The sequence below is a fragment of the Falco naumanni genome, chromosome 11, assembly GCF_017639655.2.
Source record: "Falco naumanni isolate bFalNau1 chromosome 11, bFalNau1.pat, whole genome shotgun sequence".
NCBI classification, from domain to species: Eukaryota; Metazoa; Chordata; class Aves; order Falconiformes; family Falconidae; genus Falco; species Falco naumanni.
Window position 1 is genome coordinate 18,623,350 of NC_054064.1, and position 23,952 is coordinate 18,647,301.

At 38.3% G+C, this 23,952-nt stretch overlaps 1 protein-coding gene across 4 annotated transcripts; it reads right to left on the reverse strand.

Moving 5' to 3' along the window:
* Positions 1-23,952, reverse strand: SH3GLB1 (SH3 domain containing GRB2 like, endophilin B1). 4 transcript variants are annotated; one of them, XM_040611214.1, is made up of 11 exons: positions 23,680-23,952; positions 19,025-19,166; positions 16,269-16,397; positions 14,479-14,612; positions 14,003-14,095; positions 11,867-11,953; positions 10,438-10,461; positions 7,049-7,138; positions 6,415-6,515; positions 1,494-1,725; positions 1-475 (listed from the first exon to the last, which is right to left on the reverse strand). In XM_040611214.1, the coding sequence occupies exons 1-11, from the start codon at positions 23,749-23,751 to the stop codon at positions 368-370; spliced, it is 1,212 nt and encodes a 403-aa protein (XP_040467148.1). In that variant the 5' UTR covers positions 23,752-23,952; the 3' UTR covers positions 1-367. The 4 variants fall into 4 exon arrangements, with proteins under 4 accessions (XP_040467148.1, XP_040467149.1, XP_040467150.1 ...); XM_040611215.1 differs by having other exon boundaries at positions 11,915-11,953; positions 23,680-23,913; XM_040611216.1 differs by lacking the exon at positions 11,867-11,953 and having other exon boundaries at positions 23,680-23,912.

Genomic DNA, 23,952 nt, shown 5'->3' on the forward strand with positions numbered 1-23,952 from the left:
TCAGTTCACAATAAGTTTATTTTATGTGAAGAAAAGCTTTGCCATTAATGAAAAATTTCAGTAGAAAACAGTGCCTCCTGCTTTCAATCTAGATTACTCAAAAGTAGAAGCTTGTATTAGTGAAAACTTCAGTAGAAACAAATCTGTAGGAAACATGTTCTTGGCACATGAAGTAAAAGCTTTAAACATGTTAAGTTTGAATAGAGTATTTACCATGCAACCACACTGGCAGAAAAGCCAGTTTGTAATGGCTGGTATTTGTCCCTCAAGACAATAACATGGAAGACACTTAAACCTGCTTACATAACGTTAATTGTATATAAATATGGTGTTGCCATAATTGACAGTCTTTATTCAGGCCAACCTTTTAGTTTAACAGTTCTAAATAAGTAATAGGCACTTTGCCTTTCTGATTTCCCCTTTCACCCATCAGCCAGTCTGAATCCATGCCAGGGATACTGTACACTGTTATCACCTAAAAAACAGAAACGCATTATTACAACATTTTCTTGCCAGGAAAAATTACAGTCTACCTGCATGTGATTTCCAAGGTCTTAGGTACTGGATTAATGAAGTTAAATAGAGCACTTAATATAAGCACCCATGGAACATAATCTAGTGCCCATAAAAATTACTTCACTGGTCTATGGAAAAGAAGTAGATGTAGTAGCACATTTTAAAGTCCCTTTTTTTCCTGATGAAATCCCATTTATTGTTTCTCTTCTATTATTATCTATAAATCTTGTATATCATCATCAACTTTAACAGGCAATCTATCTAGAAGAAAGTTTGTTGGATCTTCAAGTGCATGATAGAAAGACAGATGGTGTTGATATGCTACACGTTAACAGAAAATCTTAGGCCACAGCTTATATGTCACTGTCTAGATAATTATCTCAACTTGACTTCTTTTCTTAAATAATGCATATTTTTTTTAAGAAAAACCACAAAACATAACAAAAAAACAAAAAGTCTGAAAACTTTTCTGTGGATGCTTTTCTCCAGGATTAAGCTCCAGTCACATTACCAGTTGGAACTCTCTTGCAGCACCCTGCTTTTTTGTATATCTCTGCCTGCTTTGTATAGGCTCTCTGACTTAAGAGTACAATTGAATTGGAACAGGAATAAACACAGCACAACCACCACCATCAAACCAAGAAGTAGCTGTATTTTTGTACTTTTCCCAAATTGCAATATTTAATGTTTGAAAGGCCAATTGTATTGATAATAGTGCTAAAGGTGTGGTAAAAAGTAGACAGCACAATTGAATCTTGATTGTCTAGCAAATCTCGCAAGCTGAGCTGGTGTAACAGATGTTACCTCTTGTTACAGAATATTAGGGTATATAGATACAGGACAATGCTCTAAGAGTACTACTGAAGTTTAATTAAAAATATCAACTACACAGATTTCTTGATGTGGCCCATCTTAAATGGTCAGTCAAAAACATTCCGATTTTAGTTTTAAATTATCAAGGTATATAGAAAACTTACCTCATCTGCAAGTAGTGATAATTCACTGCTGTTTGCAGCATCATAATCATAGAGAACTCTGGCTTTCCTGCTGCCACTTGATGACTTCAGTTCACTGATACCTGAAGTAACTATTGAATTGCTTACTGAAGGCAATGAAGCAGAGGCCGAGGCCAAGACTGAGGGACTAGAAACACTCTGCACAGGAGTTGAAGAAGACTGATTGTTGTTAGAGAGAAACGTAGATGGAAAGCTGTGGGAGAAAACAAAACAAAAAGACTTCTGAGTGAATCAGTACTATATAGGAAGTTATACATGCCTCCATGCCTAAATTAGCATTCTTGCTTTAATCAGCTACAGAACAAACACCAGTAGACAGCAATAACAGAATGGTACCAATATCTGTATAAACCTAAATAAAGATGCTTGTTCCTGACCTGTAGTATAAATCAAACCAATATACTTCAAAAGACATATTGCCACCTTAAAAAACCCTTGATAATTACCTCTTAAAAAAAACCCACAAAAAAAATAATCAAGAAAGCACTGTTGGTCAGACTTAATTCAGACTGTATTTTAATAAACATTTATTTTGACAGCTCTGCCAGTAAAAGTAGCCTCCACCTCCTCCTGCTCATCCTCAATCCACAAATCTTTATGTGGCTACACAAAAGATTGCGCTGGTGAACCAGACCAGGGAAGTCTGCAGGTTATAAACACAGCCTCCCTCTGAAAGAAGTAAAAAACCCCAAAACCTAATTATTTTTGTAACCTAAAAAGAGTTCGTTGATTCGGCTAACTACATGCTGTAAAACAAAAGCACGTGTTATGCTTGTCCAGGACAACTGTAAAGATGAACTTGTATCAGCTTAAGCCCCTCCTTCCTAGGTTAGGCTGCTGGTTGTTCAGTGCCAGCTGTAGTGTTTGCTAGACCCTTCCATGAGGTCAATTCAACTCATTAACCTGCCTGGAAAGAATTTTTTAAAAAAAAAAAAAAAAAAAGGTAAAGAAAAGTGTCTAATCTTCTCCTAAGTTAACAAGCTGAATCACAAAACACTGTGATGAGCACCAGAGCAGATACAAGGGAAAGGGCAGAATCACATGGCTAAAGAGTGGAAGGAGCAGAAAGAAGAGCAAAGCAGCAAGAGATTTTGGGGTAGGAGGAATGGAACAGCGCAGGGGCAATGATGATCTGTGAGATTGTCTCATGTCACTCTGCCCTGCATCCTGGTATGCAGTTCCATGGCAGACCAAACCCTCTTACTTAGCAGTTGATGTAGTCATTCCTTGTCCTTTTACTGCCTTTCTCCATTCCAATACTCATTCTACCTTAAAACCCTCCCACTTATGCTCCTCAGTTAAGTTCTTCTTGAAGATGTAGTTCAGTGGCGACTTTAATCATATAAATCAAGATCAGCTTATTCTGACACCCATGTCTGCAGTGCTATTCAGGCTTATATAATCATAGGAGGAGCTGTTTAAGGAGATGACGCAGGTAAAAACTCGATCTATCAATATAGTGACTCATTTTTGGATCACGTGGCCATGAACATAGGTGGAATTTAGGCCGCTCAAATCTGTATTGGCTGCAGTAGTACTGCACACAAGTTTACAGCTTCACACTACGCTTAATCTGGTAAATTCACACTGCCACCAAACAGGGTGGAGCCACTCTATCCATTTTTTGCACAAATGTTCATTCTCAGTCATTTGAGTCAGATCTAGCAATCTGTTGCTTTAGAGTTGATTCAATAATCTGATTAACAAAAATCATCAAGAAGACTGCTAACTTTCCACAAGAACAGCTTGTAAAATATGTCCACCTTGCAGTCATGCAATTGTTGCACCTGACTGAAGGGAAACAGCATGAGTATGTTGTGAGGGACAGAACTAGCCCCTTCACAATAAGACTGAATTGCATATAAAAATTGGGTAGACTTTCAGGAGACTGTGGTGAGTTTAGTTAGCAGTTTACTACTGTCAAAAGGAGGAAGTTCCACTTCCTCCTCTGGCTTATTTTCACCTCATTTTATCATAAAAAGCTGGTTCAACTCACCAAGAAAAGACTGCAAGTCCACAACAACAACAACAACAAAATATATTTTTTTATTTGCCAGGCTGGTTTTTCAAACCAGTTCACTAAGTTCCCTGAGCAAATCAAATGAGCAGAACGAAGGGAGGAAAATGTAGACCCTGCATTTTTGGAGGGATAACTCAGCTGTGCCTCATGATGTATTTATTACTTGATTAGTTGGCAGAGGGATTTAATTTTAAATGATAATCAGCTGTTTCTCAATTGCTAAATTACCATTTAGTATACTGCTAAACCTGTTCTCTGTTAACACAGTAATTACTTTTAAATCAGCTCAGTTCAAAGGGTCACTAGTTTGTACAGCTAGTGGAAAAGCCAAAGCTTTATAACCACTCTGTCAATCAGTAAAGCATTAAGTCTCTGTCTTTGCAAAGCCAGACAGCTTCAGCTATACAGAGGTTGTCTGTAATTTTTTTTGAACGCTTGAGTAGCAGGACTTTCACAGCTTGTGGAGCAGGGGACTAGTAATGAGTAATTTGAAAAAATTACATCAAAGCTTAAGCTTGGCAGTCAGGGAAGCCGAGAAAATTCCAAGCAAAATCAGTTATCAGCAAGAAAAAAAAGCAGCCAGAGTACCAGAATATTTGAAATAGATTTGTTTAGTCCATTCTGAGGAACTAAAAAAAAAAAGCTTGCTTTTAACCTGGGAGACTTTATTCTTTAAGCAGCTCCATGGGAGGAGGTGCCAGTAGAGGGATAAGCAGCTGGTGCTGCCTTGAAGACAAACATCCATAAAATCATGTCTATTTATGTAAAGAGAAGTGAGCACAAGTTTTCGCTCCCCACCTTCCCTACAGCCAATTCATTTGGAACTTGAATAGTCTCAATGTGAACCAGATTGGGGTTTATACCCTAGATTCTGACCCAGGTAAAACATATAATGCATCTACTCTAAGAACCAGGTTTCTGTTTCACGCAACAAACCCTCACTTAAGAGGCTGGACACCTTTGGTCCACCAGTGATCTCAAAAGAAAAGTACATCCCTCACAGCTCTTGGCTTTCATATGAGAATATGGTACACTGTCACACTTGGATGTGTGGAAAGAACACATTTAACTCAGTACCATATATTCCTTGTAAACCAACACGGTGTTGGCAATACAACCAAAATCTAGCTGAGGTACCTAAGCTATTTATTTGGTACTATATCTGCCTATGCGTAACACAGGAAGAACACTACACACACCCTGCTCATCCATTTACTTAATGCACCTGTGATGCACTACATGCCTGTAAGTCGAGGAACTCTTCCAAAGCAAGGAGTGCAACTTGAGACCCTGTCCCAGTGCTGTCCATTATAGTTCAGTAGGACTTCCTTGCACAAGGAAGGAAAGACACACCCAAGATTTTATACCATTCCTGGTTTACTCCACATAGGCAGAGAAACTTCATTTGGCTGTCTGAGGCATGCAGGATTTTGCAAAGCTTCCATGCTTTTGGTCTTCAAAATTTTTGATAAAATTGCAGTGAATGCTAGATCGGATCACAGCCACATAAAGATACATTCTTCTGTTTTCCTAAAGACACTATTTTCTTCAAATATACTTTTTTTTTTAATACCTGGTAGCCTTTTACACAAATTTTAAACAAAGACAGCTATTCTGGATATGCTATACATCCTAAAGCAAGATATTTTAAAGAGGAGTTCTTCCTTAGCTTAAAGGTATTATGCTTAAAGCTTTCTGTTTGGTAAATACACTAGGATAAGAGCACAGATTTTAAAAACATTCTATCAAAATAGTTGTGTACATATACTTCACTTAATTTCTAATTTAAGAGGCTCTTATCCTTAATCCAGTAAATGTTTATTTTCAAGCTTTCAATTTTACAACTTACATTCACGTCCTACAAAAATGTAACTTTAAAGACGTAGCTTTTTTTAAAATCACAGTTTTAAAGAGGTTTTATTAAAAGTCCTTAAACTACCCATTCAAATGAACTGAGGAAAGGAAATCAAACACCACAGGAAGTTGCAAGTCAGGAAAAGGACAAGACTCAAGAACACTTTTGTTTTTATTTCCTTGTCACGAAAAACAAAACAGAGATACTTTATAGAGGCAGTTACTTAGAACAGACACTACAGTAAACTTCTAAGCACTGACAATCCTTCAATGTGTATGCTCACCTAAATAACATGGTCTGGCCTAACCCTAAGAAAGGCTGATTTTTCAGGAAGAATTAGAATAGGGAGACTTTAAGAAAAGTATGTAGATCTCTTTACATCACCACCAATCACACAAAAAGGATTGTGAGCACAAACTAACATCAGAGAGTTTCTTCTCTTACTTTAAAAATGCTAAACCCACAGAACAGTAAAACTAGACAAACTTGCTCATTCCACTGTGAGTGCTTTGGATTTATATTACAAAGTACATTTCTCCCTAGATACAATATCTATGCTAGCAACTCACTTGTGTGGAGAACACAGTTTAATTGAAGATCAGTTAGTGCCCTGTCACCAATGAAGATGTAACAGGAATTTACAGGCAGTACAAAAACTTTTCCCACATTGCGTAGCAGTTTTGTAGCATGAAGTGTAAGACAACTGAATGATTACATGTCTAGAAATTCCTTTTTGTGCCATTAAGTGAGGTTACTATGGGCCCACCTTCCTCAAATACAAAATATACAAAATCTCAGTAAATCAATCCTCAAAAGGCATTGGTGCTGTGTATAGGCTTAGGGAAGTAGTTGCACTAAGGCAACTACATATCAGCTACCTGAGAACAGATATATTTCCTTTCAGTCCAGTATGCCTGTGTGTTCACCACTGTTACATCAGTGTAAGTTTTCCTGCTATTCATAACCACTTAGATTTTTTTTTTCTGAAGTTTTTACAGTGTTACTACCTTCCAAGTTGTTTCTGGAGATCCAACATATATTGGTAACATTGCGCGTAATAGGTCATCTGAGCTTCAACAAAATCATTCAGACAGCGAAGATGATGTGCCTAAAATCCAGCAAAGAAAACAAGTTTTTAGTCTCTAGAAGTACTATGCTGCATTAGAAAGCCTGGTCTCCTAGTCAGGTGCTAATGCCAATACTGGCACATAAGGATTTGTGCCGCACAGGCATGATGTCTGGATTTACCAGGTAACTGGGATAAAATGTCACAAAAACTAACATATTTGAGCAGAAAAGTCAGGGCTGTTCAAACATCATGCCATTTACATGCACTGTTTCCATAACAGAATAAATATTTTAGCACTTTTTTGTGGTTTCAACATTCAGTTGATCTGACAAATGGGAAGCTGAGGTTAAAGGATAAAAATGAAAGCTCCTGCATTCTCAAGGTTAACAGAAGACTAAAGTTACATTCAATGGATAGTAAACAGAATTCAAAGACTAAAAAACACACAATTTGATGTGTTAACACACTGAAGTGAAGCCTCATAGCCTGAAGTCCTCGAGTAGCTTACTGTAGTTACTTTTAGAGAATGCCCTGATTTTGACTTTTCCCCTCTACCCCTTTTGGGTACTCACGTGTGTGCTGCTGATTCCTTCCAGGAGAAGTCTGGTAATCTCTGCTTGGCGGTCAAATTCACTCTGAGTAATTCGTACTTCCTGTTCAGACTAAAAGTAAGGATGCACTCTGTTATGCCTTCAGACTGCAACAGCTCCATTTTATTCAAAGGCACTCATATAAAGGCATTAATCACAAGCTTTGGTGTTTGAAACGTGCTTTTTCACTGCTGATCTTCACTAAGCAAAAAAAGTAATTGTATTTTGGGTTCAGAAATGTTGAGGCCCTGTACACACAACAAACAGCTTTATCATCAAACACCTACCACATAGAATCAATGTAGGCAAAAGGAAGGCATTTTTCTGCCAGCAGTGTTACCCCACCTCTCCCAATAACAAAACAAATGTTCCTGGGCGAAACAATGTCTGCACCAGGGGTTCTGACAGCATAGTGGTGGCAGCCAAGGACCATATAATTTTTTTCCACACTTCAAGTTAACAGGGCTCCGAGCAAATAATTTAGGGTAAACTTCACATTATTTTTGTCAGGTAACTGCACAGCAATCAGCTGTATATAAATCTTTGATAGTAAGTTTTAATAGAATATTTCATAAATATATGTCTCATACTGGCCACCAAGCTATTGCAAACTATCTCTGGAGCTTGTAATTGAGGCATCTTTAAAGTAAATAAATCCAAACTATAGCAAATGTTCTAACTTCAAATAGAAAAAAAAATCTATTAAAATTATTTAAGTTTCATATTTAAATAATTCAAACCTAATCCTTGTTACATAACATTATCAGCAATCTTTAAATAAGTCAGCAATGTTACAGCAGTTTTAGAAGACATCCATCTAGCACAAGCCAAAGTGTTGGGGGGGGGACGGGGGGGACACACAGACGGAGGGGGGAGGGGAACGAAAACTCAAAACAGACAAAAAGAGAAAAATGTGTGTTGTAAGATTCTAAGATATACTGTCCCATGACAGAATGTCCTCAGCCTGGAATCCAGATTACCTTGCCTTGATGCTTACATGCATTTATACATTATTTCTAAAAATAAACCCAGAGGCAAAAACCCGCATTAAGTCCAATATGCAGCAGTTACTCTTCTCAACAAAATGAAATAAGCAAATGTATTTTCAGGAAACTTAATGAGGTGATACTGATAAAACATTGGTCTCAAAAGGATTTTATGTGTTTGCAGACATTCTGCTCTTGCATTCCACTAATGTTAATCAATACAAGAAGTTGCATGGAAGGATCTTAAATCTCAGAAATGAGCACAGAAGAATGATGCAGATATCAAAAATGTTTCTTGGGTCTGAAGTCACTGCAGCTGGGAAGGCTTATACATTAATTAAACAGTGAGGAAGCAGCTGTAAAGTACCATGTGTTTCTTTCTTAAACCTGAGATAGCCGTATGTATATCAAGTTACAAACTAATTTGGTTTTCAAACTTTGTTGAGGCAAGGATCTTTGCTTGGAATTGTCCTATTAAATCTGTATTATCATCAGTGAAATCCATCTGGCAGTCCCTGAGAGAAATTTGAGAACTGAGAAGAAAAGCAAATCTGATAGCCAAGAGAGGAAGAAAAGCACTCCCTTCTGTACTAGCAACATTTTCATTTCCTTTAAAAATCCAGCAAAATTATCTGGAGATAAATAGTCTAGTCTCCTCTGAAGTCAGCAGTTGCTGAAGTGTTTCCTTCCTCCTGCCAGGTAAGTAAACACATGAGAATAGGAACTTATCAGAAGGGGAATTATCCATCAGAATAATTCTATTTGTTTCAAGAACATTTAAACAAATCAACTACTTTCTATAAGAAAAGACAAAGCGAGTAATGTAGTAACATGCATTAATTCAGCCAGTAGAGGCTGACTTCAAACTTCTCCTGGGTTTGTAGAGATTTACATAAACTACATTATGTGACTATGTGTATCATCTGTTTTGCCCATCCCCATTTTCAGTACTGCTAGGTGAACAGGAGCAGGGCAGCATATCTACTCTACGCCTTGTGGTAAAGGTGAAAGTCAGCTGGTTTTCAGTCTGGAAAGCTTATGGCCTGATCACCTTTGTTTCTGAATATAATGAAGAGCTCAAAATACAAGCCTAAACTTTCCAGTGCCTCACAGCTGCAGTCATATTTTGTTCTTAGAACTGGAAAGCCTCACTGGGTACCTCCCTTGAAGACCCCTCAAAATGGTACTTGCTTCCCAAGTTCAGAATATGAACCTGGTTTCTGAAAGTGAATATCCAGATGTTCATAATCTCCCCAAATTTCACACAGGAATATATGACCTCTCAGAAATACTCTGCAACCCTGCAGCTAAGAGATAACACAAAACCATAAGCACACAGGAAATAAAAATCACTCTCCTAATGTTTTATTAGCCACACTATTGGTAAAATGAGAGCCTCCTTGTTTCCTCCGTAGTCAAAGGAAAGACAGGAGCTCCTCTTGACGCTCAAAACCGGTTTAACCTCAATGTGCTGAACATGGGCTAGAAGCCTCTGCTCCTTCCACTGGCTACAACAGACACCTCAGAAGACACCTAACAAAAATTCATGTATAAAAAGCATGTAACATTGGTACCTCCCCCATGTGTTTTATAGTACAGTATTTAATATCCTCTAATTCCACATTTCAGAGGTCAAGTTAAACTGAAGAAAGTTTGTCATTGACACCATACAAATCTTTTGTTCTAACTCAAAAAAACCTCTGTAATTGATCTAGAGATTACTGGACAGTCTGAAATCCTTGTTGGGAAGCTTCTTATATTTCAATGTAAAACATCCATTAATCTCTTCATCCAACTTTCAAACACAGAAGGACAGATTGCCTTTAGAAACCTGGATGGATTACTGCTACTTTGGCAGAACATGTATGTTGTAGTTTCCTCTCAACAGTTGCTGCTTTCTATATGCCTAATAAAAATGCATTTTTTCTCTGCATTTCTTGCATGCACTCCAGCATTTTACTTACTGTTCTATGTTCTGGGTAAAAGCTGAAGGTCAGTGTTTCTCAGGACAGTCTAGATTACTAGACCCCAACCTCTCTGAAAAAATTTTCAAGTAAGCTCATTCTCAAGAGGTCATTTTTAACAGGATGCCATACCAGTAAATTTTGAGACAAGTCTTGTAGGTCTTTTTCTATTGTATCTTGTCACATGAGACTCATGGTACTAACTGACAGTTAGCCAGGAACAGCTTACTATAAAACAAGCCCCAAGCATTGTTTCGCCACTGGAGTTTGAAAGGCCCTAGAGGGAACCAGTGAATTCTGATGTAATGCATCAGGCTGCCAAGCATTAGACTGAAATCAACAACATGCAATATTCTTTATTACATTAGACCTGCACAAGTTATGGTTTGAGAATTCTGCAGTTTCTAAATTGTTTACTTACTTTTGTCACTTCCTCAGCCCATATCTAGTCAGCATTAAGCAGGGGCAGGGGGGAAATAAAAACACACAAACTTAGACATTAGTTGTACTTTTATATAGGATGCAACCATACTTTGGCTTTTAACTACTTTCCTGTCCTCAAAATTTCACAGGGATTTGAGGAGTGCTATCAGTCAGTTGTCCAAAGCCCCTCATGTACAATAAAACTACAATGAGTATGTATAGCACTACATCTATGAAATAAGTTAGATACTGAAGAGTATATGACCTGTTGAACATGTACGTTACAAGAATCTATTTAAAACAAGGTATTACAACAGAAGACATAACTACTTAGAAAATGACATGAATCAGACAAACGAAGTTACCTTATAGAAGGATTTCAGTTACCTTAATGTGTTAAGGCATTGGAAAACTATGAAAAGCTGTTTTCATTTTAACGCCATGTTAAGTAAAGACTGAAACAGATAAATGCTTTCTCTTGCTAATTTCATTACCATTTCCTATTTCACAAGTGTTTTTATTGAAATCTACATTTAAAATATTACAGAGGTATCTCAAACTGAACATTAAAGTACTAGCAAGCAGTACAGCAAAATCACAGAACTGCAAGGAATTTACTCTAGAAGCTAATCACTTCAGCTTGCTGTTCCAGTTCCCTCTTGCAATGCTGTTCTCCTTTAACCTTTGTTTTCTGCAGTTGTGAAAAGATGACACAATCGGGATTTTGTTAGGAAGAAACATTTATAAAAGTTGCAGAAGCAAGATGTAGCAAACATGTTTATTCACTCTTTTATCTGATCACAACTGAGAAATCTGGAACACTAATTGAGATCTGTGCAGATCCAGGACCCAAACTAGGACAGGCTGAACAGCACAGTCTACGTTGTACATAATTAACCCGTTCCTTTCCCACTTTCACAGTTACGGTGCTAAAACCAGCTACACTGAGTCCATGCAACAAATTTATAATATTCTCTACTCTAAGTTAAGCCATTAATTTATGTGACATTATTCAGTTTCAGTTATTTGTAAAACACTGCTTGAAGGGAACAATTTCTACATATTCCTGTCTATTTCACATAATTCACTCTTACTCATATAAAAAAAATAGGATAGTTACATAATTTCTTTCACTCCAATGGGTGAAATTAATTTCAGAAGTGACAAATAAATCAATAAATCAATTCCTTTGCATCCTACGTTTACATTAGTAAACTCAGAGAAATAAGAATATAATATTCTATACTTAAAATTGTCAGAAATACTCTGATAAAAACACCACCTAATGCTGTACTGATGTAAGTGTATTTAGTACACTATACCAATCCAGTCTGGAATGGAAAACATCTGAAACAAGACCAGAATGAGCTGGATAGCAAGAGGAAACATTTGACAGGAAAATGAATGAACACAGAAGGCCAACAAACCTTTAGCCATTTTACATGCAGCAAGTTGAGCACGTAAGAGACATTTACCATAATGTTATTCTCTTCAGGCTGAGAGGTGTTTAGTTGCTTAAGTGCATAGATAAAAGACAAAAGCAAGTTAAAACAATATGAATATAGCAGGTGAACAGATTACTGGCACAAAGCACTGCAAGTTTAAGCTAAGCAAATCCGTGAATTGAACATAAAGCTGTTTAGATTTTTATTTTAAATACTGATCTAAGCTACCTCAGTTGTACAGTAAGCATGGGAGTATATAATTTCATGAAATATTAAATATTTTTATAACAGGGGAAAAAATAGAGGTAGATCAACTTATCACTTTATGCTGTCAAAGAAAGTAGTAAAACATAAAAGTTTGCATCATAACTCAATACACTTTGCTAGCCTATCAGTTCAGCACTGTTTGTCAGATATCTTCCTTCATAAATCAGTGAGCCAGCAGAAGATGAACCATTTGCATCACATCTATATCCAGGTTAGTTCTCATTTCTATACTGCAAAGAATAAAGTACAGATGCAATTTTTTCACTTCTTTGGGAATCCTGCAATCCAATACTTCTTAAACATGCACACTGCTGTTAACATGTAATTAAAATTGAAGTACTGGCAAGGTAGCGAAGTAAGAGGCCTAGAGTTTCATGCTCTACCAGCACTACATTATTTGTGCATAAAACCGAATTACTTGCTATATGAATATTGAAAACTGGTCAAGCAATAGTAGCAGCATCTGGCAATAATTTTGTCCAAGCACCAAGCTCTAGATAATTACACTGGTGATGGAACTGAAAAACTGAAGTACAGAGCCATTAATTTAATACTAAGCTCAATCGAAACAACATTCTTACGGTCTTTATACTGCTCTAGAAAGTAAGGTATATAACTGCTACTGTGTCACAAAGGATTTTTTTTTTTTTTTGAAACTTAAGTCTGAACAAATCCAAGCAAAGGAGCAGCGTACTGTCTATCGTTTCCAAATTCCACTGCTAGCTAGCTAAAACTCTGGTCTGCTCTCCATTGATAGCCTTACAAATTAAGAACACTTGACAAGTAGAGAAGTAACTTTTTTGCATAAAGTTTACATAATATAAGGGAAAATGTATGAATGAACTTTAAAGATACAGACAATTTAAATACACAGGGACAGTGTGCATGATGTGGAGGATTGAGACACAGAAGCAGAACTGTCAGGTAGAGATGATGTTGTTTTTTTAGAAGGATCACTATCCCAAAGACACAAGGTTCTTCATTTATGAAGCTCAGTCTCAGAGATGACACTTCTGAGATCTTTCAGGGCAGTGATCCATTCAGAAAAGCCAGCAAAATCTGAAGTCCTGCTTCTGCCTCTTCATCATGTACACTGTCCCTGTGTATTTAAGTTGTCTGTATTCCTTCACCATCTGTGTGCGTCAACCCTTATGGGAAAAATCACTTAATTATCCATAACTGCTGCACTTTCAGGGATGCAGTCAAAGCATAGCTATGAAAATACTGTTAGCATACCCTGCTGAAATTGCATACATTCAATTACCCATTCCTCCATTTAGAGGCATTTTAAGAGTTTAAAAAGAAGCTTTTAACAACAATTTTAATCTCCTTGAACAAGCGTTTCTTGAGGGAATAAGAATGGTTAAGAGATATGAGTTTAGCAGTCTCAGCCTGTTCGGGGGCGTGAAATGCTAAACAATACAGAAAGAGTAAACTACAAGTATAAATAGGTCCGTCAGTTGGAAGTAGTTATACATATGCTTCAACTATTGTAGAGATTCAAACACCAAAACTTCACCTCTGAATAATATGTATTTACAACCATCTTGGCCAACTGTAGCATGTAATTTTTGGGAGTATAGGCTCACCTAGTCTAGAACAAGGGGAGAATACTTGGGTCAAGTAAGTTCAACTTGATGGAATATCTAAACATAGAAGACTTAAGACCTTGATCAGCAATTAGCCCTCATTTCCATGTGTTCCACTGAGGCATTTATTACAAAGTATCTATAAAAGTAGTGAGGGTAGAAGCTAGGACTGGAAACATAACTGAGCAGTCAAGTTTATAACTATGTATCGGTAAGTTTGAAAGTAATGGATAAACAAAACAAAAAATAAAAATCCACTTACTGCAGCTCGGGCTTCTGCAACTTTTGCCTTCTTCAATCTGGTTTTTGCTGCATCCAAATCTAGTCTTTTATTTTGTAATAGTTTACGTTCTTTCTGAAAGCAAGTTAGGTTAGTTCATGAGAACAGGTACACATACTTGAAAGCAAAAGCCTGTCTACTTGGAATTTTTTTTTAGTGAAGTATCACACACAAAAGGGTTCTCCAGTTGAACACAGAGGCAGAGTTAGATTCTAATTATTCTCATACATTTTATACTCAAGAACTACTAGAACAACAGTTACAAAAAGGAAGTTTTCAGAGTCATTTTGATTTTACCTTATCAAAAGGAAGGAAAACATACTGAAGGTACAAATTCTGCCTGAGTTTTTCTCCATCAGTTTGAGTACAGCAATAACATACAATTACCCACTACTTCATTTTGAAGATTTACAGTTACAATCGGTGTGAAATGCCAAGGAATGCACAACTCAACTTACAGTAATAGTTTTGTAGTCTCCTTCAATAAAGTTTCTCAGAGGAGTGAGAAAGTTTATAGCAGAAGTTTGAATTAGTTCTCTGTCTGCTGTCCCAATTCGCTTTTGTGTTTCTCCACACTTGATGAGCGCATTTCCTGCAAAGGAAAAAAAAAAAATTAATTTCCTAGTGATTCAGGCAGGTGGTTAACAAAGCAGGTTTCTACAGGCAGGAATGTTTAGACCAGCAGTTTGAAAGATAATCCAATGCCATCACAAGGGCTTTCAAAAGAAATCCGAATCAGCTACAAAAAACCCCCACCGTACACCCCTAAAATAAACAACACCCAAACCAAACCATTTCAATCAGTAACAATCACAGGTCAAGGCAAGATTTCAATGAGAACAGATACAGCATTGTAGTAGTGGCACTAACTATGGCAATTCCGTTGTGAACAATTACTTTAGATGGATATCATACCTACTTTTATTTTAGTCCAACAACCTTCTCCCTTTATACTACATTTCTGTTTAAGTCAGGAGTAGTTGGTCACAAGGAAAAACATCACTTAGATCCTGGAAAATAATGTGCTTTCCCCCACCTTCATCTACTCCAACTTATAAATACACATTTGTATATTAACTGAACAATACTTTGAAATTTGGTTGCAAGTTAGATATTTAAACTTAAGGTAGCATACCAAGGATACAGTTGTTATTACTACGTTTCAACAGGCTGACCTGGCTTAGAAAAAACACTGAAATATTTTGTGACACCAAATGTAAGGTACGTGTATCTATCTTTCTGCTAATAGTTTACGTGACTTGCCTGAATTCTAAAAATTCTGCAAGTTAAGGGACAGCGTGCCTGTAAGTACAAAACTATTTGATGTTAGAGAGCAAGACTTGAGGCTGATGATCAGAAGGAAGGCCACAGATAACAGCATAAAACCACGTGAAAGTAAGAGAGACAAAGCCTGCCATTATTGATTTTGTATCCCATAAGTCTTCTATAAAGCATTTACTTTTTTTTTAAGTGCACTTTCCTTCTTTTGAAAAGGAACACCATTATTTCCACATATAAAGATCGCATTCTTCCCAGAACAAAAGTTTTCCTTCCCACTGCAATTTTGACAAAAGCAACTAAAGAGCTAACTATCACTTTGATTGCAGGCCATATTATATATATACACACACATACACCTACGCATTTCAGTTTGTTAAGTTAAATTAACAGCTAAATCTGTTATCTGCAACTTTAAGAGTTGCAGAGAATACTAGAATTAGACTTTTTAATTACTGTCAGTGTAAAAACATTAGATGTAACACCCCCAACCCTCCTGTCATAGGGTATATAAATTTGCTGGAGAAAGAAGAAAATCTAGATTATGTTCTATACTCTCACCTTTAGCAAAATATTATATATTAAGAAAAGTAGGAATACAGTAAAGTTAGAAAGGCTTCCTACAGAAATTATTTTCAGATAACATTTTCACTCCACACCACAAATAAAATGTGTTCTTTTAACAAGGAAACCAAATTTCAGAATTATTTTTTCTGGTAAGAAAATTATCCATCCACAAAGTCTGTTCTCATTCCAACAGCAGATTCTATTAATAGATTTGGATAGAAAGCCCATCATTGATCTCCTAATGCTCAAAGTTGTACAGCAAGTCAGCTCAAACTGATACAAAATATTGAACTGTTTTATCTAGAAGACAAGAAATATCATTTTACACTAAGAAAACCTAGATCTATGCATTTTTCCCCCCCTTCATTTCTGCATGCCAGACATATTTTTTGGTTCTACTTACCATAGGCTGTTCCTGGGCCAAATTCATTCCCAGCATCAATCATGTACTGGCCTAGTAACTCTGGATTATTCATGCGACTTGGTGCTTTGCGGTCCAGCTTCTCATAGACAAATTCTTCTATTCTGGCATCTAAAAAAAATGTTTATTTGAAATAAGCACTGTCATTCACAACACAAGCTAGAAACAGAAACAACAACAAAAAGTAATTGAAAAGCCGAACATTAAACAACATTAAGTGAACAATGTTAAACTGAAGACACTGTTCTTGGAAACTGACTGTATTCCATGTTTGTCATGCCACATTCAAATGTTTCTTAGAACAACCTGTGAAAGTGAAAAATTATACTTTTCTTCTCCCTTTTATCAGCATATTTATACAGTTTTTCAAAGTTTTGTCGATAAGTCTTCACTGTAAGAGCATAATAGAACACTCCTCAGCAAAACCAGTCTTTTTTTCCACCTCTAGGAAAAAACTGCGAAAATTGTTCACTAGAATTAGCAGTGTAGGAATAAAGTTCAGCTACTCCTCTAGGTTCCTTATTAAAATATTCTGAAAGTTTGATAGCCCCAGAAATTCTATCATCTCTTTCCCACTCCCCCTGCTTCCTTAAAGTGCTCTGAAAGAAACTATTACAGATATTAGGAAGTGTTTCATTTCATATTCCCATCTTCCCTTAGTTTGAGCAACAAAATTATTTTAAAATAAAACTGTCATGACTATATGATCATTAATATCCATCTATCATAATATTAAGCCACAATATGCTTCTTAGGTGTAAAAGCTTCACAGATATGAACAGGACACTGTTAATTACAATAGCAAACTCCTCAGATACGGCACCCAATTTCTCTGACCAACTGTTTTGACTTCATAACTAGCTCATTTCATATATGCGGTCACTATGAACTAATTTCAGCCTGCAATAGTACAGACAACCACAAAGAAGATCTCCAATGAAAAAAACTGCCACTTTGAAGGAACCCAAACCAATACTGTTAATTAGACAACGTTCATCAGCACTGTATTAAACAACTACTTTCTCATGAAGGTCACAAAAATTAACTTGGCACATACAAACACGGGTACCAGTGCATTCCCTGGCACCAAGGGCAAACCAAAAATGATGCAAATTCTTATTGGTTTTTCTTTAAGTAAAGGCTACTCTATCCGTAACATTTAGCTATTAGTAAATGACGAAAGAACTGAAAAGTAATCCGAAATTATCTATTACATAGGCCTGACATAAAGGTACAATTAAAAATGTGATTGAAAGTAATTTTTCCTCCCCCAGAGTCATTGCGTTAAAAACAACCAAAAGAAGCTTTCTACAGCATGTGATAGTCCTCCCAAGTAGGCTGCCAAACAGCTGAAGTTACATTCACAGATGAAGACCACTGCTTAACGCCGAGTATTTTTAGCCATCAGAAAACTGACTGGTCAACATAACTGAGATACTACCATACACTATCCTACTCAATCCTCCTCACACAGTCCTACCAGCCTTCCATTAGTAATTCAATATTCCACAATTATAAGTTTCTGAAAAAGTCAATAGGTATTACAAATACTGAATTAAATGAACAAGACAACCATTTCCTCTGGTCTTGAAAAAGGCAGAAATTTGAGCTGGAATATTCTATAAATTCTACTGCATTCTTTCCACAGGATTAGTTGTTTTGGGTTTTACGTGTGCTTTTTAAATACTGCTTTTATGGAACTGAAGGATGCAACAGGCTTCCAAAATAGTACTTCAAAGATCAGGTTTGTAACAAATTTATCTAGTTGGCATTAGAGAAATGCTATCAGTGTAGGATTTATTAGTACAGGTAAATCATAACTGAGTATGTCACTACAAGGAGAATTATTTATGTTTTCAGTGCAGAGGTATTAGCAGTATTATAATTTTATCATTTCAGCAAACCTAAACAAGGTTTAGATTTTTTTTTTTTAATAGTATTTCACCCAGTGACTAGAGACCAGGTCTTGACTTGAAATCTAGATCTATACACTAAAAATTCCTACAGCTGCCAACTCTAGTACAACTGCCATGAATGGCACAGGTAACTGTAGGATATGAGTCTGAAACAGATACCATCAATGTTACTACTCATAGCAGCAATTTCAGAAACAAAATTAACACACCAGAAAACTACATTTCTTCTACCCATGTTTTTTTTCTATCATTGTTGTAGTAAGAGATACAGCAGTGATGAAAATATATTTGAGACTTTATTCCATTGCCTAAATATGGTGTAACAATGTAATCATTCTCTAGTAAAGGAATTGTTAAAGACAGGCATTTCAGTTCATCCTGCCTGCTTGAAACGGAATTGTATTGTGCAGACAATTCAAAGCAATGAAATAGTAATGACATTTCTTAATCGACTGTACCCCATGAAGAACTTGAGTTCTTACAGCTACCTAAGATTTCTGGAAGTAGTGGGAAATTCAATTGAACAGAAAACAACTGAAAAACCAGCCAGCCTGAGACTGACCAGAATATGGAACAAATGCTATAGTTTAAAGAGCTCTGTCTAAAGCTTTTCCCATTTGAAGGGTTAAGGAAATAGCCACAATTGGTACAGTGTCTCTGATTCTCAGCAACTCTTCAAAATGTGCTTTCCCTAACTCCAGCCTTCAAAATTTAAAACTGCTATATTTAGTCATAACTTATGCAATACTTACTGCAGTAAACATTTACATTGGCAAATCTATTAATTCAAAAGTTGCAAACAAGAACCTGAAGGGCTCTTACTTGGGTTTGGCTGCAATAATACTTCTGTTTGTTTCATTATTTTTTCTGTCCACAATTTTGTGCATTCTGCTTTGCTGAGAAGGTTCTCCAGGTGAGCATCCAGTTCAGTCTTCTCTGCTTGACCAAGCTTTTCTTCTGTGAACTATGAGTCAGTTTGAAAACAGTTAGTTCATATAAATAGTTTCTCAGTACAAGTTTACGACAGTAATTATTCATTCATAATAGTTGCAGTTCATATTTTCAAAGATATAACCATTATCCAGTCATCAATACAAATCTAAGAATAAAGTTGAAAGTTCAACAACACACCCTTACTATTAGGGAAAAAAAAAAGGGGCCGGAGGGTGTTAATCAGACTAAGACAAGGACGGTGATTTATAACATGAAGAAATCCTCTGCTCTACTTGGTACTGAGAGTTCTCACTTGAAGCATTTTGTCCAATTTTGCATAGTGCACTTTGAAATACCAGTCAAGAGTCCAGAGGTACCAAATACAATTAAAAGATTACTTCAATCTTGTGTATTTTGTAATTAAGTTTGTCCCTTCTCCCACAGTAAAATCTGTAGACACAACAGATTCTCATTGCAGCTACCTTTAATGTGTTTAAAAAACGTTGTCTTGTCCACAGCAAACAGGACAAAGATAGTGAGTTTAAACTTCAGCATGAAGATTTAAATTAGAATTAAACTGAAGACATTAGAGAAGGCTTTTAAAGAAAAGGATTAAAACCTAAAATGGACTTCCCTGGGAAGTTGTGGAATATGTATCTTTGAGGGTGGGGGGTAGCTTGCATTTTAGAATAAGACAAATCCATGTCTGATGATGAACTGTTTAGATATAACTGATCCTGTTATGCCTTAAAGAAACAGAAAGATGACCTCTTCTTTCTCTTCCTAGCTGTGTTTTCAGTGACAATGAAATACAATGTAAATCCACTTTAGATAAAGAAATCCAGCAGACAATTCATTTCACTTGATACTAAATTCATGCCAACTTTCATTAATCCACAGAGAGTTTGTACTTCAATCCCAGCTCCCCGGGAGAGGGGGAAGCTGCACGTTTCACATCAGGGAACCAAGCAAAACCGGAACAGTGTTTTGCCTGCCTCTCTTCAGAGCAGCAGTTCCTCATGACAATGATGATCTCATCACTTGACAGCCTGTTCAAAGCCAGGCATTTTCAGAGGAACCTGGCTTATGATTAAATCTCTAACAAGCTTACCAATTAAGCACATAATAGGACTGGAAGCATTTTGACTGTCAAACTTCATTCTTAACAAGTTCTTTGGTGGGCAGCAGGAAACAGGAATACAAGTAAATTGCATTGTCCAAGTTTGGTTTAATTTCCATCCCATGTAGAAAAAAAAACCAGCTTCGATAGCACGCACATCTGAAGTCTAGAAAATGCTGCAGCGTTTGCAGCTCTATATAAAAGCAAATTGCCTTCATGAAAAAGTTCATTTTCAGTATGGGGAAGAATAGTATTTCTTTATGGATGTATTACTACTATCGTTTAAAAGGCTCTTTAAAAAGAAGTCATACACCGTAAGTTCTCAAAAACTTTGTACAGATTCATTAAAACACAATATAAATGGTTTTGAAATTATTTTTTACTAATCACAAAGAAGAGTATTTGTACATAAAATGGGCTTTCCTGTTAATATTTCCATAAATCTCAGCAGTGTGAAGATTGCTTAGTGAAGATCCCAACATTAGGTTTCATACATACACTTAAAGGAAAAAATTGATTTTAGCAGTATCAAGCAGGATGTTAAATTGCAGACTGACAGAAGCATGGTTTAATGCAACAGTGCTGCCACTCTGATTTCCCCATCTCGGCTACCCTGAAACCTAAGTTTGAACTGGTCTTTGTTTTATGTCCTTTTTCAAACATTGTTCCATCCCTTAAGGGTAAGAACAAAATAAGCAAGGTGGTTATAACTCAAGAATTTTTCTTCTGCTTAGAAGAACTGTTCCAAGAAAGGCAGATACTAATGATTTTCTGCTTTGATTAGCACTCTGAAAGTTTTATTTTCCATTTTATTAGAGCTTAAACTACATCATACAGAGATACTTACTGTAAGTACTTGCTGGAAAAAAAAATGTATTAGTAAACCATCTAATCCATCCATCTATCTTTATTAAATTCAAAATATACACACAGGTTGCCTGACAGTGACCAGCTCACACAGAAAGAGATCGTAGTGTTTTGTATATAACTGATCACAGCCCAATTGGCATTCCAAGTCTACATTGCAAAATCACTAGAAGGAGAAATTACATTAAGATAAGCCTTTAACTTCAGACAAAAGTCACGAACAATAAAAGCATTTCTGCTACCACAGAGTGAAAGCCCAGCTCATTCCTGACCACTAGACAGGCAGCTTGTTGATTACACTGCCTGGCAAGAGAAAGGGCTTACATTCATCTTGCCACACTCCATGGTATTATTTATTTCACCTTAACTGACTATAACCATTTGCTACTTTGATCCACAAATAGCAACTATTGCAAGACTGACAAAAGGACTCCTTCAAGCATCTTCTGGCTAGTGCCAGAAGGAAGGATAGGTTTTGGATGAAGATGACCAATAGGCTTGATTTTTCTGTAGATTATAGCACTTAGAACACAGTATAATCTCACCCACAGAAGGAACAGGTTTCCTGGAACATGAGTATCGGGTGGTTGTGGGTAACAGAGCCCCAGTCCCCTTGTAACAGAGAAGCCCGACAAGCCTGTGAAACACTAATAAGTCACTCACCATCTTGTAAGTTGAAATGAAAATTTTAAGTGGTTTTCCTACATACCATTTTGTGCTGCTGAACTGTTTCATAGGGTTTGGGGTTTTTTTGCTTGTTTCTAATATCCCAAAGCAACTAGTGTCAGATTATATCATATCATTCAGCAATGCCTGAACATAACAGCTTCTCTCAATACACAGAACTGCAATTTTTACTGAAGGACACAAAATCTACACCCAGATGACATTAAAAAAAAAAAATCAACAGAATTACTGCCCCTTAATATTATCTGTAGGCCTTACGTAGGAACTTAACAGAGGAAGCAACAGGAGCACACAGAGCATGAGTTACTCAGATAATATGAACATGTTAGCAATTTGCTCCTCCCCCTCAACGGCTTCATTAAACTTCTCTGTTTAGGGGAAAGTGGCAGCTGGTAGAACAAAATTATTACTTCCACATTTCCACAGAATTTTAGTTTAGATTAAGCAAGTAACTAATGTAGCTATTCAGATGTAAACCAACAATGCAGATAGAGCATAATGGAGCAAACCACAGTTCACATGACCTTTTAACCACTACAGACTGCAAAAACCTACATTAGATTTAATGCAATAAGCTGATTAAAATGTAAAAATGCACGATAAAAGATATGAAATGAAAAGGTCCCATCACAGGATTTTACAAAGAAGGGTGAACTGTATCTCCTTTTTTTTTTTCCTTCCCCTTGTCCAGCAAGAAAAGGGAAAGGGGTGGAGGCTGGAAAGGAAGAGCTGGTCCGGGAGACGTGTAGGCCTGGAAGCGGGGGCGGGGGGGGGAGCATGGGAAGACCTCCATCACAAAGAGAAGGAGCAGCCACAACGACTGCTTTAAGTTCATTTAAATTTTAACAACGTTTTCTGGCTAGTTTGCGTTTTCGGAGCTTGGCTGTGCTGCCGATCATTGCTCCTGCTGGAATACTGAGATTTAGGGCAACAGATGGGCCCGATCAGAGCAGAGAGCGACTTTAACCATGTTCCACACCTGACCGTGACCCCAGCGAGAACTCGTAAGAAACCAGAGTGGATTACTAGGCACTGTCTGGATGTCCCCCTCCCTGCAGGAAATCTGTTCAGGTTTGATTATATAAAGAAAGGGGATTACGGCTCAAGACAACAGCGAAGGAACAAAAGCCAATTATAGTGCCCTTATCGTGAAGAAAGGGGAAGACCGATTCAGAAACAATGGGCTACCAAACAAGCTTAAAAACGAAACTAAAGCTCAAACAAAACCAGAAAGCCTATGCCGACAGACACTTTGACGTGTCACATCAGAGCTCGAATCCCACCGACCGGGCAGCGGCACACGTTTTCAGCTGCCACTGAAGACACCGGCTCCTTTCAGCAGACACACCTTTGTCCTGCCCACGCCCAGAGCCCCAGCGTGTCCGCTCGCAGCCGATGCCCGCCCGGCTCGTCCCGCCCAGCCCCGGCGCCTTCTCCCCTCCGCCTGCCCTGACCTTGGGCTGCCTCAGCCCCCCCACCGCCCCCCCCGGCCAGCTGCTCCGCAGGCAGACCGACGGCACCCGGGCCGCGCCCAGAGCTGGCAGGGGCTGCGGGGAAAGCGCTGGCCTGAGGGGCGGCACCGCACCGCGGCACACCGCCGCCCGGCCCCGGCTCCGCGCTCGCCCCTCGCCAGCGCAGCCCAGCCGGACACTCCCTCAGCGTCGGGAGCCCGCGGCGGGCCCGGCCCCTCCCGGCCGCCGCTGCCCGGCCCGGGGCGGAGCGCAGCTCCCCGGAAAACGCCCCGCGCCGGCCCCAGCGCGGCCCCAGCGCGGGCCTCGCCCACCTCCCGCAGCCAGGGCCACGGCAGCGAAGCCCAGCCGCAGCGAAGCCCAGTCGCGGCGAAGCCCCCGCAGGAGCGGCCGGGGCGTACCTGCACGGCGCGGCTCAGGAAGGTGCCCGCGTCGGCCGCCAGCTTCTTCACATTGAAGTCCATGATGTTCATCTTCGGCGGAGGAGGAGGCGCTGACTCAGCCCGGGCACCCGCGCCAGCGGCCTCTCCGACCCGTCCCTGTGGGGAGCCGCCGGGGGGCGGTGCCGGCCCGGCCGGGCGCCGCCACAGATTGGCCGCTGCCGCGGCGTCAGCCGCAGGGCCCGGATCGGCCGGTGGAGCGGCGGCGGCGCCCCGCCTCGCCTCGCGCTGCCG